The following is a 16,215-nucleotide window of genomic DNA, read 5'->3' as shown; positions in this document are numbered from 1 at the left end:
CCTGAGATTTTAAATAACTGAGCAAAATGTGCCTTCCCATAAAGCCAGCAAGCATTTATCTTCATAAACCAAGAGATTAATTCTTTCCAAAGCACCCATCACCTTTTAAAGATGTACCTTTTAAAAACCACACACACACACACACACACACACACACACACACACACACACAAATACAAGCCGTTTGGGGTGCCATCCAATTTTCCTGCTCCTTGGGGACAATTTGTAGACTGGAGAGAAAATGTTTTCAAGGCTCTTTGCCAAGCAAGACCAGCTACGGAGTCCCCTGGAGAATACACCTGAACCAGAGCCAAATGGATTAGAGAGGCAACAGGTTGCCTCGGAGCACTCCGCTCTCTGGGAGAAACAGGAGTTCCCACTATAAATGGGATGTGTTCAAAGGCCAGAAGCTACAGTGTTAGGAGAAACAAATATGGCAAGCAGGGCTCTAGCTGACCCAACACCTTGAGCTCCGGAACTAGAATGAGCACTAATTAGGACAAGGAAAGAGTCTTTGTTTTATGACATATTTTAGGGCCATTGCTTCCCTGCACCTGTTTTTAAAACACGTAGCTGAAGCCTTCACTCAGAATCTGACGCTTTTCAGTTCTTGGGTTTCCATATTAATGAATTATCTCATTGAAAACGACCCGCATGGAAAAGAAAGGGCAAATGACCTTGGACCCCAGGCCACCACTGGAAGCTTCTGAGCCGAAGCAACCAAAGCCATAAACTAGCACGCATAGAGAAGCTGAGGGCTCCAGTGAGTGATCTGAAGCCAGCTGATGCCTGGTAATTGTTGGACCAGTTTTTAAATGAGAAGGAAATGACTACAGAGCTCACAGCCCTTAGACTGGTTGTACCTTCAGCTCCGGGCACTGTTTTCAAAGTCATCAGTTCACCCAGGACTGGCCTGTCGAGTCATTTCCTTATGGTTTCATCATCCATTCTTTCCTCTACCCATTTTTTCCCTCAGTCCTTGTCATCTTAAGGTTCCCACCAAGATGCCTCCCTTAGGGTCTGCTCTCTAGTCCACAAACACAAACTCATTCACAGCACTCCACATACCCAGATCTCAGTCAGTGTCTCTGTGCCTTCATAGACACCTGCTTCAGAATCACCTGGCGTGCCTGGTGTCAACATGGATTCCCCAAGCCCATCACATACCTATGAGTTAGAATTTCCTGGAGCTGGCCTTGGGACAGTAACATTTTAAACAAGTTCCCAAGGTAATTCCGACGAGCTTGGAAACCAATGTTTCAAGGAATAAAATCTGATCTGCAACTGAGGCAATGCAGATATTGCTTGGTTAGCCTTTGGAAACCATTTACTTTAGCTTCCGTTTATTCAAGGCCTTCTGGGTCTTAATCCACTAAATTCACTCAGGACTTTCGGGCACAGGACTAGGCCAGACACTTGGAGTGGAGGTCAGTGGAGTGAAATCTTTAGGAGTTTGCGTTTCAGTGAATAAAAAACTTTCTCAGTCTTGCCATAAAGCCATTCTGGTTCTGTCCCACACCTTTCCCACAGCAATGCCAGCCTGCCAGTTTGGAATGGATTTCACGAGAACGCAGAATTGGAGGAGTAGGTCAATAAAGAGTTAAAGATACATTCCAATTACTTACAGGCACTGTCTGTACTCAGGCTCAGGAAAGAACACAAATCTCCAGTTTGCCCACTTAGGGAGAGCTTTTCCAGCTACCCAAGGTGTGGCTTTTGCTGAGTTTTACCATATGTAGGTTAGAACTTTTCATCAGAATGGAATAGACATTCGTTCATAGAGCCTCCAGGCTGCTAACCCTCCAGGGACTGCCTTTGGCAAATGCATAAAAGCTCAACTCATGACGGTGGCCTGTAGGGCCCTATGGACTGCCCACCTCTCCAGCTTCACCACCTTCCACCACCACCCCCCTTACCAACCACATTCCAACTACTCCAGACCTTCCTTTTGAATCTCAAAAGTATTTCATTTGCTGTTTGTTCCCCCTGGAAAATTCTCCTCTTGATTCTTATAGAGCTGCTTCTCTCTCAGTCTTCGGGTCTTCACCAAAAGTCACTTTCCCAGACAGCTCTCCCTGACCCCACCTGTGAGAGTTCACTCCTTACTTCCATCCTCCCCATAACTCTCCATCCTATTTCCCAGACTATTGACTTTGTAGCGGTGATTACTATATGAATTTTTGTTTCTTTCCTTTTATTTTTTTCCCTCTCCATGAGGGTAGAAATCTTTCTCTGTCTTATTTAGCATTATATCAGAAGTGCCCAAAATTCTTACTGGCATTGAAGAAATATTTGTGGAGTGAAAGAACAGATGGATAGATGGATGGATGGATGGATGGATGGATGGATGGATGGATGGATGGATGGTGGTGGGTTAACTTAGAGAGATAATTGAAAAGGTGAGCAAAGATTTCACTTCTCACTTTATGTTTCTATCATGGTGAGATTATAAAAAGTTCCCATTTCTGTTTAAGTTTTTAAGATTAAAAAATATTTTAAAGAACTTTGCAAAAAATGAGGATATGAAAATCACACCGAAATCAAGGGTCTCTCACTCTCTTGCTCTCTTTTCTGAGAATCAGAGATTTTTGCAGGCTTCTTAAAGAATTCATAACAGAGAGAAACAATGGTTATGATTGAATTGATGATAGTAATGGGAACCATAATATAACAATAAAAATACTAGTGCATGTGAAGTGCTTAGACAGGGGCCAGCACAGAGAAAAAGCTCAACTATTGGGCGCAATTTTACTTAATTCTCACAGAAATTCTCTGATGTGGATTTTATAATCAATCATTTTGCAGATCAGGAGGTGGGGGTTAGAGTGTGTTTAACTTGCCTAACGTCACACAGCTGGTAGTACTAGTAGGAGGAGGACCCTGGATGCCATCCAGCTTGAAGTCAGACAGAAGCTGAGTTAGGTACTACTTCCACGCAGCTCCTATCACTTAGGCTGTGCAACACTGAGCAAGCCAACCTCTTAGTTTTCTCATCTGGAAAATGGGGCTAACTAAAGTACCTATTTTTCTTAGGTATTATTGTAAAAAGTAAATTAGTTAATGCATGTAAAGTACTTGGAATAGTAGTAAGCCTAATTCAGGAGTTTGATAAGTCTTAGTATGGTTTTAGTAATGATTATAGCTTGGCCGGCATGGCTCAGTGGTTGAATGTTGACCTATGAACCAGGAGGTCACGGTTTGATTCCAGGTCAGGGCACATGCCCGGATTGTGGGCTAGATCCCCAGTTGGGGGTGTGCAGGAGGCAGCTGATCCATGATTCTGTCATCATGGATGTTTCAATCTTTCTCTTCCTCTCTGAAATAAATAAAAAAGGTATTTAAAAAATAATGGTTATAATAATTATTATCTTCTCAGTAATAAATAGGTGCAATACAGTAATTGAAATGGTACAATTGCATATGGCAAGAAGTTAATTACTCTAAGCTATAATTTAATAATTATTAGAATAATAATAATCTCTTCAATGTTAAATTTGCTATTATTACTATTCTTACTAACACATAGAGAAGAATACACTAAGAACTCTGTTTAAGCTTTGAGGGAGTCAGTTAAAGAATGGCTGGCTCTTTTATCCAGAACCTTTTCACACTCTTTGTTATCAACTGCTGACAGGGCAGCTTAAGAATGAAAGAAATGTGCAGCATTGGCATCTCATATCTTGTAACACCCTCCTGACTGCCTAGATGAGGTAACTAACAGCTGTCAAAAATCATCCCGTAGGTATTATTCCTGACTCACAATTGCTCTGCATCTCCTGGGATATGATGCTAAGTCCTTAGGAGTTCTGATTTCAGTGACTAGGAAACTTCTTGATCCACACCACCTCTATCCCTGGGGAGAAGAAAAGCTGCATTTTATCCCATGACTCATCTGATTTCCTAGAAGATTCCCTTTCTTTCAGGGGCTCAGTGGAAATGACGTTGGCATAGAATAGATGAAGGAAGGAGCTTTCATACAACACCCACATCGTTGGGATCATAATACAGAGATCTGAATGAACTGCATTTTAAGGGCAAGGATGCTCACTCTGCTATAAGGTCTAGGAAACAAGAGTTCTATTCTGCTTTATGTAACACCATTTATTAAATTCTCTGTGAGCTCATAATGAATTGAAAAGACTTTAAAAAATGTTTACAGCATCATATTGTGTGTGGCTTTAAATCTTCACACAAAAGAAATATTCAGAAACCTAGGATTGCCTGAAGAAGTGGCAGAATCAGTACAATAGAAAACAACACAGTAAAACAATGATCTGAACAAGCCAGGTGCATTAAATGTGGTTCATGAAATCACGAAGACCATCTTACGATTTGAGACCCTGGGGCTTCAGCTAGCCCACTTAGTTCTGAAGTTTTCGTAAGAACTTACCACAGGCACTCAGTGTGTTCCGGTAGGTGGAGATAAAAAAATCAAGAATAGATTTTTGTCTTTATAAGATGGGAGCAGGGACCAAGGAAAAGAAGAAAAAAGAAGGTAAAATGGCATGGAACATCACAGAGACGGGGCAGAGGACCAAAGGGAGGTTGGGGGTGAAGGTGGGTAGGACTGGGACATGAAGAAATGGGGAGTTCATCACCCAGAATTCCTGTGGCCAATAGAACACATATGTGGTTTGGTCTAATCATGTTTTGTTTCATTTTTCCTAGTCAGGCAGATAGGACCATCATAAAGGTCTGAAACAAATGCATGTAAAAATCTGTCAGATACGGGACCACTAGAAGGTTCCAGCAACAGAAGATGGCACGGCTTCCTTGGTGAAGGAGTGGACACTCATGATCTCCTGGGCTACCCCAAACTTCAGAACATAGACCACAGACACACATGAAACAAAGTGGAGGTGTTATTGCTTAGATGATTCAAATGAAAGCACCCCCACCCACTTTCCCATCAATGATTTTTATAGCAATATGATAAACTCCAGCTCTCCCTAGCTATATAATCTTAGGCAAGTCCATTCACCTCAGTGAGCCTCAGTTTATTTTTCTGTAAAATGGGAATAATAATTCACCTTTGCAGGGTTGTTGGGATTACATCTGATAGGTACTAAGCACCTATCCTGGCTCTTGGCTGATAAAAGAAAATCAATAAATGATAGCTTTTATTATTACCCTCATTGTGATGTTAAAGAATCAAAATTTAGTGTATTTAGGCCACAGTCTTCTCTTCTGTAAAATCAGAAGTGGCCAGATTCCTAAGAGTACTTACAGTTCTAATATATCTTCTGTGATTTCACTTTTGCTTGCTTGGCCTGAGAACTGCCTCTTTTTCTTCTATTTGATTCATGAGTAACTGGGTCAAAGATGCACTGCTTTCGGACATGAGGATACTGGGGCAGTGGGTCATGCCATATCCCTGGTATCTTGGGCTTATTTTAATTTCCTGATACTGCTCAGCTTCAGTATTACTGATTGGTTTTTCCAGCTTATCTCTTTCTCTCTCTCTCTTTTATTTTCCTCTTCCAGGACAGGGATCAGCAAACTCTTTATGGAAAGGGCTAAATAGTAAATATTTCAGGTTTTGCAGGCTACCCAGTCTTGGTCAGAACTACTCAGCTCTGCCATTTAGCACAATAGCAACCCTAGATAATATGCAAATAAACAGGTGTGGCTGTATGGCACTGCTTGTCAATTCATATAATGTCCATGCATTGTAGAATATTATTACTCTTGATTTTCCCCCCCAAACAAAATGAATACACAACACCCATTCTCAACTAGTAGGCCCTACAAAATAAATGGCAGATAGAATTTGGCCCACGGGCTAATTTTTTTAAAAAAGATTTGCATCTCTTTCTCAGAGTCCTTCCAGAGAGCCCTTTGCTTGGTCCACACCCAACCCACTCTTTCCTGCTGGGAGGGCTCTCATATTTTCTGGGGACCCCAAGACCTCCTCATCCCCCACCCCCCCACAATGAAGAAGAACAATCCTACTCACCACATGATCATGATCACTAACTTCATTACAATCTCATTCAAGATGCTGAAGAATTCCACCATCAGCTTGGCCTGCTCGCCCATCTTCCCCATGGCGATGCCGAAAGCAATGAAAAACCCTATCAGACCTGTTGGATGAATCACATTGCACAGAAGGACACAACATTATTAAGTCTGTGTTGCTTCTTGCGTGTCCTTTACCATCCCCGACGTATGGAGCCACATGCTCATGCCTGCGACCCACCCTGTGAATGAGGCACGAAAAGACAAAAGCATTAGATGTCAAAAGCATTTGTCATACCGTCCCCCAATAATGATGGCTTCCCTCAACACTGTACCTGAGCCAGTCCAACTATCCGCAGTGTAAGCTCCTTAAAGAGAATGGATTCATTTTCACTCCAAATTAAAAAGGACTCTCTACTTTCTCCTCCTCACTTACGGCATAATGTGTAAGCAGATTTTATTAGTGCATAGATGAATTGGAAAAAAAATGGTTTGTTGGGACTTGGGGATTAGCATGCAATCTTTGGAGCCGATATGAGAATAGCAGAGACCAATCAGCCAATAACGCCTCTGCTAGGGTCATGTCTGTATTGGTTTGGTGTTATCCCAAATTAATGCATGGCTGATATGTTTCACTCTAGGAAAATCCTAAACAAAACATTACTTTTCTACAGCTACTGCCTAACGTAAGAAGGAAGAGGAATGTTGAGAAATCAGATGGAAAGCAAAGAGAAATCCAAAACAGTTGGGAAACCCCAACTGGCCTAGTTTGTTGGGTTTAAGCTGTTAGTTATTAATTCATCATAATTTTTTTTCATGGTCAAAATGATAAAGAATGCTTTTTAAAATTGTATTTTTTCCCGGATCTTAAAGACAGAATTTAGACTTTGTTACTTCCTAGCCCCTCAGCGCTTCTCCCTTCACTTGATATCAGTTGACTTACATCTAAGTCCAGCCCCACTTCAGAGTCTGGCGTCAATCTTAACACCCCCACTAGAGGATTTGAGGAGCTCCATCCCCATCTCTTAATGTAAGCATCTAATTGCAGTAAGGCCTGGACCAACTCCTACACTCAACCTTGGGTCTTATCTCTGTGTTAGTTTTTGCCTCATTCCCTGTGCCTGAGTTTTTAGTGCTAGGAACCTACCCTATAAACTAGTTCCTTTAAGGCCTGGCTTTTTTCTTCTCACCAACCGCCTGTCTGGCCTGAAGTCTCACTCAGATCGCCCTGGGATGGGGTGCACTACATGGCTAACAAACGTTCCCATGATTGCCTGGGGACTGTCTGGATTTCTGATTGCCAATCACCATGTGCCCACCAATCCCCCTCCTGGCCCAGTATTGCTCCTCTTGGGGCTCCATTCTGACAACTTGCAAGGACTATAAATCAATGTTGCTGTACCCTTGGCTACAGGATCTTGCTGCCCATCTGACTTTCCTCTCTGATCTGCAGTATGGGCCAGCCTCTCTCCCCTCTCTCTTCTCCCTCTTCCCCACCCCTAACCTGTGCCAGTTTGGCAGGCCTAATTTCCAGTCCCTCCCTCTGAGAGCCAGTTTCCTATGGTGTCCAGTTATTGATAAAGTCTTGAGCTTTATCAGGGAAATTGTAATATAATCCGACCATCTGATCCTTAGAGAGGAATTCTTTCTCTGAAACTCTGATTTCACCTTTTCCCTAGTCACCAAGTCCACTTACCACCCCAACCAAGCACATATCAAGCCAGATTACTCAGCTGCCCTTCACTGGAACCTCTCTGTCTTCAGCAAAAAGAACCCAGTACTTGCACTCAGGTTGTTAATCCTCCACATTTAGTATTTGCCCTTTTCAGCTCTTGGCCAAGAAGATTGACAAAGTGACTTACAAGGGAGTTACTGGCCATGAAGGCAACGGCTCAATGAGAATTAGATCCAGGAGAGGGTGGCCTAACTCAGCGGCAATGTATGAGATCGAATCCAGGCTACCCCCAGGCCCTTCTCTTGAGCCCATGGAGAGGAGTTTGTGAGGTGCATGCAATCTGAACATTCTGGCCGGGAGCAGCAGCTACTATTACTTGGTTAATCTCATTTGGAAAATTTAAGAGAAAATGAGCAAGATCTCAAAGTCCCAAAGAACTGGAATTAAAAAGTTCCCCTTGCAGCGTCAGCAGAAACTGGCCGTATCCATGAGTACGAGAGAGGGCTGTGTAAAGGAGCGATCAGTGGGCCGTGGCGTGGCCGAGCAGCCTAAGGCACTGGATTAAAGGAGCATTCTCCCACAGGCCATTTAAGCAGTTGGGATTCGTGTGCAGCCCAGAAGTGCCCTGGAGGTTTTCTGGGAAAGAAATGAATCTTTTAAAAAGTGTGAGGCCAGAGCCAGGGTTTTATCTTTATTTATTGCAATGCTTGATCCTTGGGACTTTCCAAAGCCAAAAACAAAACACAAAGAAATTCACCATCTCCATCTTTGGAAAACATGGAAAGAACCGTTATTTCAGCCGTGATTTGTAAATGGGAAGTTTCTCAGCAGCCTAACGGCCCTTGGCTTTCCAGAGCCTCGAAGGGCAGTCGAAAGCCCTGTCCAGCTCGTTATTTCCCTCTGGAAACACTGACTCACTGGACTCACTCTGGAACAGTGGTATTTCACTTGAACAGAGCTCTTTCAGACTTGGTCACTGAGATTGAGAGAGTAGTGAGTTGTGTTGAAACTCCCCAGTAGTCAAAGGTTGCGTGACTTCCCAGAATCCACCGAGACTCTGGAAAAGACCTTGAAAGTTTCCTGAATGATTCACTCCAAAGCCCTGGAATTACTCATGGCTTCAACTTCCTCCAGGAAGACTGTGGAGCCATGTTGACCACTGGGTTGGGGAAAGCAAGGGTAGTTGGGAAGGTCCTGACATAGTCACAGCTATCTGGGCAGTGGGAGACAGGAGCTACTCAGGGGTGGATGCTGAGGACATTTGCAAACCCTCCTTCTCAGAGGACTCTTCCACTCTCTCTTCTCTCCTTCCTCCTTTTTCTCACACTGATGTCAACAGTGTTTGTTTATCTTCCATTGCCTGGCAACCAAGTCAGCTTATCACCACCCTCAGTCCCACTTACTAAACACTTACCCAACCTGCTTCCTGCCAGGCAAAAAAAAAAAAAAAAAGAAAAAAGAAAAAAAAAGGAAAAGAAAAAAAATCCCTACTGACATTTCTGATTTTCAGTAGCTGGACAATCCCACCTCTTCTCCCCCCACCTCTTCAGACCATTCTGGATAAACAGGAGTAGGGTTATCAAATTTAAAATAAACAAACAGGTTACCTAGTTAAAATTTGAATTTCAGATCAACGATACTTAAAAAAAAAAATTAATTGATTTTAGAGAGAGAGGAAGGGAGAGGGAGAGGGAGAGAGAAACATTGACCCACTGCCTCCTGCACGCCCCCTACTGGGGATTGAGTCAGCAACCTAGGCATGTGCCCTGACTGGGGATATACAACGACCTTCTGGTCCATGGGACAACATTCAACCAACTGAGCCACACTGGCCAAGGCAAAAAATAATTTTTAAAAAAAATATCAGTATGTCCCATGTAATATTTGGGCCATTCACTAAAAAAAAATATTTGTTGTTTATCTGAAATTCACATTTAACTGGGCATTCTTTATTTTATCTGACAGGCCCACTAAAGAGACGATGATATTCAATCTCCTAGATGGCCAAGTGGAAGGACCACTGAGCGCTCCCTAAACAACTCTCCCTCGAATCCTTAGAAGTCTTGCTTGCATGGATCAACATACTTCCTCCACCCAGATTCCCCATTTTCCCCAGTTTGTGGCCAATGTCCCTCTTTCTTGTCTTGGAGATGCCATTCTAATAGTGGATGGGGATTAGGTAGGGACCCCGGGGGAGTAAGTGAGCAAACTGGAGTCACTCACATTATAGGGAACTCTCTCCTCTGTGGAGGGTGTTTCCTTATCGAATTGGTTCCTCAGCTCACCTTTAATAATGATGGTAGCGCACATGGATGAAGCCCGTGGCACGTACAATTGTGTTCTACATGCACAATCTCATTGAACCTTCATAATGATCTGCAAGGGAAATGCCCATCCCATACCCACTTTACCAATGAAGCTTGAGAAGCGAGGCAACTGCCTATGGTCAGGCAACCAGTGAGTGGTCCATAAGGGACCCAAACCCAATCTGTCCAACTACAGAACCCAAGAACCTCTAGGATGGAATACGAAGAAGGCTCCAGGCTAGGGGAAAGGGCTCATTAGAATTCCAGAAAGTTAAACAAGATAGTCTCCTTTTGATAAACTTCTATTGACACCAACACTTTGTATTCCTGATAGCACTACATTTGTTTATAGACTGTGAGAGCTGGGGTGGGACATCCCCCATGCCTAGCACGGTACTGATATACAGGGGCAACTCAAACAAAAATGCTTAAGAAATGAAAGAATTGGATGTGTAACTGCATGAAATGGAGAGTCAGAGGAAGTGACTTGCCCACACCACGCAGGAAGTCAGGGATCGAGTCCAGTGCGTGTTTATCCTGTGTCTTTCCCCATCCCTGACCTCTACTCATCATGCCCCCTCCTGGTACTGCGGCTGCCCACCTCCCTCTTCCTAATCCCTCCGCTCTCAGCCCCAGTGGTCCTCCAACCACCCTCCGGCTCCACCTAGCGGACAGCAGAGTCATTGGCTTCCTGCGGAGGGAGTGAGGGCTGCTGGGCTGCTGAGATGCAGAAGAGGCTGGGCATTGTCTCTGAGGCAGGCATGCCTTCCCCAGGGAGATGAATACCAGGTTGCCTACCTAAGACATTCATGCCGTCCTTGAACTCCAGACCCTTCTTGATAACCACCTTCATTTCCTCTGGTGCCTCTGTCGCAGTCTGGGTCAGCAGGGAGACGACAGAGGTGGTGACATTGCTCTCCTCTTCGGACTCAGGCGCCTCCAGGACTTTCTTCGTCACCGTTTGAATCTAACGGAGTGAAAGAGAGAAACACAGAGGGATGAGGCTTGGTCTAAAAGGTTACCAGAAGCCTGGCTGCTTATGTGTTTTTTAAGCTCCCCGTTAGGTTAAAAAACAATTAGGAAGTACCAAAACAAGGTTATGAAAATTAGGGAACATTTTATATTTGTGTTTAACAGAGTTTTGTTTTGTTTTTTTATACACATACTAGAGGCCCGATGCACGAAATTCATGCAGGGGGCTCGGTCCTTGCAGCCCCTTGTAGCCTTGGCCGGCCCTCGCAGTCCTGGCTTCTTCTGGAAGGTCGCCCAGAAGGACATCCGGAAGGTCATTAGGCTGTTTGGTCTAATTAGCATATTAGCTCTTTATTATATAGGATGGTGAGATACAACTGTCCTCATTACATGATAATTACAGGGCTTATAACACGCACTGGTACCATGCTACAGACAGAAGGCTTTAGTGATGGGACATGAGCTTCAAGTGTGTGTCTGTGGGCGCGGGGGGGGGGGGGGCGGGGGGAAGTCTGCCTCTTTTATTCTGGTGATTGTAGCTCTGTCCCTCAGCACAAGGTCAAATGTCCCACACGGACATTCTTCATAACTGTGAGGCCCTGTTGGTTGACCCTCCCAGTCCCTCAAGAGGGAACCTGGTCGAGAAGAGGAGGGCAGGGTCTTGGGGGAAGGTAGACCAGCACCATGTGATCTGCCTGTTTAGCTCCTTCCTGCCTGGCTCCCATGGGACAAAGTCTGCACAGACCAACTCGTGTGGGTCCGCCCAGGGCCAGGCTCTGCTGGGATCTCCATCTGGGTGCCAGATGTGCCAGCCGCCAGCAGCCACCGCGGCAGGGGTGTTGGCTTGTATTTCAGATCCAGATGTAAGGTGGGGAGACATCTGCTCCTTCTAGCTAGTGATGCCAAGCCTTTCTCGGTGTCCCCAAGCATCTCTGTGCAAATGGCCTCCCAAGAACCTCTCATGCTATTCCTCGATGTCTGTGGCAGCCGTCCTATTTTTAAAGGTGCCAGTGCTGTGAAAACCCACATCTGAGCCCAGAGAAACACTACTGCCGGGAGCATTAAAATAGAACTCATGAGGGTCCTAGAATGTCAGCACCGGCATGTAGAAGGCAACAGATGGCTGAACCCCGAATAGATATGGAAAAGGAAGCATGGAGAACTCAAGTGACTTGTCTGACATCAGAGAGTTATTGGCAAAGCTGGGGCTTGAACTCAGATGGCCTGACCACCACTGAGTTCTTTCCACCACATGTGCTACATGACAAACTCTATGGCCCAACCCTGCTGCAGCTGGACCCAAGGCTAGGCAATGCTTGTCTGAGCATTGATCTGAAAGAGGAGAGAACCAGGCACAGGGTGCTCTCCGCCAGCCTGGCCACATGCTCTTGCTCAGGGAGGGAGGAAGCCCAGGCTGAGGGTGTGATGTGGGGAACAGGTAGGTGTAGGCCTCTTGGTCTGGGCAGTGTTGGCATGAAGAGAGAACTCAGGATTGCCCAGCTGGTGTGGCTCAGTGGTTGAGTATCGACCTATGAACCAGAAGGTCATGGTTCAATTCCCGGTCAGGGCACATGCCCAGGTTGTGGGTTTGAATCCCCAGGAGGAGGTACGCAGGAGACTGCCGATCAATGATTCTCTATCATTGATGTTTCTATCTTTCCCTCTCCCTTCCTCTCTGAAATCAATAAAAGCATTAAAAAAAAAAAAAAAAAAAAGACAGAACTCCATGAGCATCCATGACCAACAGAGCCATGCTCCCAGGAACAAAAGGACCACAGGAGCCAACTGCAGACCTATCCTGAGATACTAAAGCAACAAGGCTTGAGTTCAAAGCAAGTGATTTCATCTTCTAAGCAGCTGGCTGAGCACATTACACAGACAGAGTGCCAGTAAGCACCCCTTCCTTAGCCTGTTTCCATCCGCTCCCCATCCTGCTTCCCAGCCTGGAATGGCTCCTGTTAGCATAGCTCCTTGTTATAAGTGGCACCAAAGTGACATTGGGAGTTGGAGGACCTCTCCCAACCCAGAGTAATGGAGGCTCAGCAGTGGTTGGCAATTGCATTTTGGGGGCAGCTGGGAATACGGGCTTTTCCTCTGAGTGACCTATTTCCTAAGGCCATTCTTCTGTGATTCCCTGGAAATGGCTGGAGGAAGCTTCTTGCTTCTAGTTTAGTTTCCACTGGAGCTGATGGGAACTGCAGTGTATTCCAGCCTGAACTGGCCTTGGGGCCAGACAGCAGGCTGGTGAGTGGGCACCAGGCAGCTATTTCAGTGGTCCCACTCAGCAGAATCATCTGTTTTTAAGAATCACAGTTTTAAAAATAGATGTGCCTATTGGCCGTTGGTAGAAGTATACGTCGCTGCAAACTTGCGGAGGGCCGTTTTGCAACACCCAGCAAATTCAAAATATAAAACTCTTTGGCAGGGCATTTTCATTTCTAGGAATTTATCCTTCAGAAATACTATGCAATCATGACAAAAGGGAGCAGGTGGGGGGGGGGGAGAAAGAGGGAGATAGAGAATGCTAAAACATGTTTAAATGAAAAGGCAAAAGCAATATATATAATGCAGTAGCACTTGGGTGGAATTAAATTTTAAACATTAGCCCTGGCCAGTGTGGCTCAATAACAGAGCATCGGCCCACGAACCGAAGGGTCTTAGATTTGATTTCTGGCCAAGGTTAAGGGCATGTACCTGGGTTGCAGACTCATTTCCCACCCTGTCCGGGGTGGGTGAGGGAGGTAACCAATCGATGTGTCTCTCTCACATAGATGTTTCTTTCTCTGTCTCTCTCTCTCCCTCTCCCTCTCCCTCCTTCCCATGCTCTCTAAAAATCAATGGGAAAATGTCATTGGTGAGGATTAATTTAAAAAAATTATACAAACATGCATTTTACACATACATACACAAACTCAACATGAGTAGCTCTATGGAAGGGAAGGGAAGACTTGAATTTTTACTTTATTTATATCTATACAATTTAAACTTTTCACAATTCTCATGTGTTACTTCTACAGTTTAAAAAATACCCCATTCCCAGGTTTTGATTCCGTTAAGCATATGCATTTTTTAAACACACCGCATGTGGGTTGGCTATACTGCCAAGATCAAGAACCAGTGGGAACTCTAGAGGGTTGTGGGAAAAGGTGATAAAAATGTGCCCTTGGATGATGCAGAGGCGGGAACAAAAAAGAAAGAAAGGAAAAAAAAAAGAGAAGTGGTACTGTGAGGTTAAAAAAAAGGGGGGGGGGGCAGGGAGGTTAAAAAATCCACGTGACTCCAAGCCCCAAATCCTGCCCCAGATCACCTCACACACCCCTAAAACAGAGATAATCAAATGCTAAGGAAATCACTCTCCAGATTTGATTCATTAAAACAGATTCTCAGTTTGCACCTGTGTAACTGGGCTTGTGGAGAGGCGAGAACATCAGAACTTGGGCGTTACCTGTTGAAAACAGGCTTGGACAAGATTTTCCGGGAAGAGATTTCGAATAAGGTCCAGAAAGGCATCCAGGCTGGATACTTCGTCGTTCTTCTTCCCAGGCCCCAGCTGCTTCTTAAGTTTGGGGTTCCCTGGGTGGATAGCCAAGACCAAGATGACGCCCAGGACCGCGGCGATGATGGTGGTGGACATGTAATACACCATGGCTCTCGTGCCCAGGCGCCCACTGGCTTTAGCATCCAGGCCTGACAACCCTGGTTTGGAAAGAAACCCAGAAGGATTAATTTTGTGATGTTTCTGATAACTACCCATCTCTGCATACCTAGAACTTGGCTTCCTATTATTCAAATGCATCGATGCTAAGTTAAACCTCTCTCTACTAGCTAGCTGGTCAACCCCACAGTTTGCAATTCCGTTTTGCAAGGATGTGTTTGACAGAACTGGGGAGAGCTAGAGACTTCTGGTCCAGAGTGTAAACACTGGCTGGTGACTACTTTTTATTCATCTGCAATGTGGAGTTCAAGTTGAATCAATTCGAGTTTTAATTCTGAGATGATGTCCTTCCCACTGATTTGGTGTCAAAATACCCTTTCTTGTACGAAGGCATGGTGCTGGTGCATGCTAGTTTTTGACTTGCTTTCTTTGTTGTTGCTTTTAATGTCCTCACGTGGGAAAATAGGAAGCTGGTAGCCCTATGTCAAGCCTCAACATTTTTTGCTATGTTACTGGTCATTGAAATGGAGCCGGAATACTGATGTAGCACAGCCCTCTTCCAGTCTTGACCTTGTGTAGGGATTGAAGGACACATGCATAAGCCACCCCAAAAAGAGGGGTGCTTCATCTCTACTGGGCTTGGCTCTGTGATTGTTGGAGGAAATCCCAGCCAGTCACAAAAATTCCAGCCTTCATGGGTATTTTCCAGTTGTTTCTTTAGTTTTTCTACTTCTCAGTTTCAGTTCCTGCTTTTACGACACAGAGAGAGTGCACCCATTTTTGGAGTGGGGAGGAAGTCATTGATATTAACTTTTTTGGATTAAGCCGACCCACCTATGACCCACTTCTCCTTACAACCTACAGTCTAATTCTAGTTAATGGAAGCTAGATATCCTCACCAGGTTGGCCAGCATACAATCTGTTAAACAGGCATGGAGAACATTTTGTCTGTTTTGGAAAGGAGCATTTAAGGTGAAAGCACAGCTTCACTCAATCTGGGCTGAATGAAATGATAAGATTTTCTGGAAACCCAATCCCAGCATTTCCAGTTACGGGGCTCACTGGTCGACCAGCTATGAGACCGTAGAACAGCCTGGCTTAGCCTCGGAATCTCTTGGACTGACCAGAGCCCCACTTTCTTCACAAGGTGGACAGTCCAGAGGGATGACTCTCTTAAGGCCACCCAGCCTGTTGGCACCTAAATATAGACCAAAGCCCAGTCTCACCCTTCACTCAGCACTTAGTCTCTAAACTATAACAATATATGTGCTGTTCTAGGAATATCATTTGGTAAGAAGGAGAGTACCCGTATAAGTTCATGGAGAGAAAAAGATTCTTTCATAATTTTTTCAGCCAAAACAAGTGACCATGATATACATAAGGGTAACTTTCTTCTGAAAAAGTCAAACAGCTTTTATATCTAGTATTTCATTTATTTTAATACTTGTTTCCCTCTACACACAATTAAGTGGTAAAGAAATGTTTCCTTTCCTATTTATTACCTTTATCAGTTTCTGAACAAACTATAATCTAGAAAATGAGAAAAGTATACATTAAAAATTGAAAGCACTACAGATGCCATCATTTTTAACATAAGGCTATTTTTTTAATCATTTGTTGCTGGACAGATGGATGGACTGACCAATAGA

The 16,215-nt window shown here is 44.4% G+C and overlaps 1 protein-coding gene across 5 annotated transcripts in view; it reads right to left on the bottom strand.

Moving 5' to 3' along the window:
• Positions 1–16,215, bottom strand: part of SLC1A2 (solute carrier family 1 member 2) — a 131,156-nt gene that overhangs the window by 37,447 nt on the left and 77,494 nt on the right. For all 5 annotated transcript variants that reach the window (XM_036326189.1, XM_036326191.1, XM_036326187.1 and 2 more), the window contains exons 4-6: positions 14,357–14,607; positions 10,738–10,906; positions 5,957–6,083 (exon numbers count right to left, since the gene is read on the bottom strand). In XM_036326189.1, the coding sequence (XP_036182082.1) occupies positions 5,957–6,083; positions 10,738–10,906; positions 14,357–14,607 (547 nt within the window). The remainder of the gene's footprint in view (positions 1–5,956; positions 6,084–10,737; positions 10,907–14,356; positions 14,608–16,215) is intronic.

Source organism: Myotis myotis, unplaced genomic scaffold (genome assembly GCF_014108235.1).
Source record: "Myotis myotis isolate mMyoMyo1 unplaced genomic scaffold, mMyoMyo1.p scaffold_m19_p_10, whole genome shotgun sequence".
NCBI classification, from domain to species: Eukaryota; Metazoa; Chordata; class Mammalia; order Chiroptera; family Vespertilionidae; genus Myotis; species Myotis myotis.
This window is presented reverse-complemented; position numbering and strand designations above follow the sequence as displayed.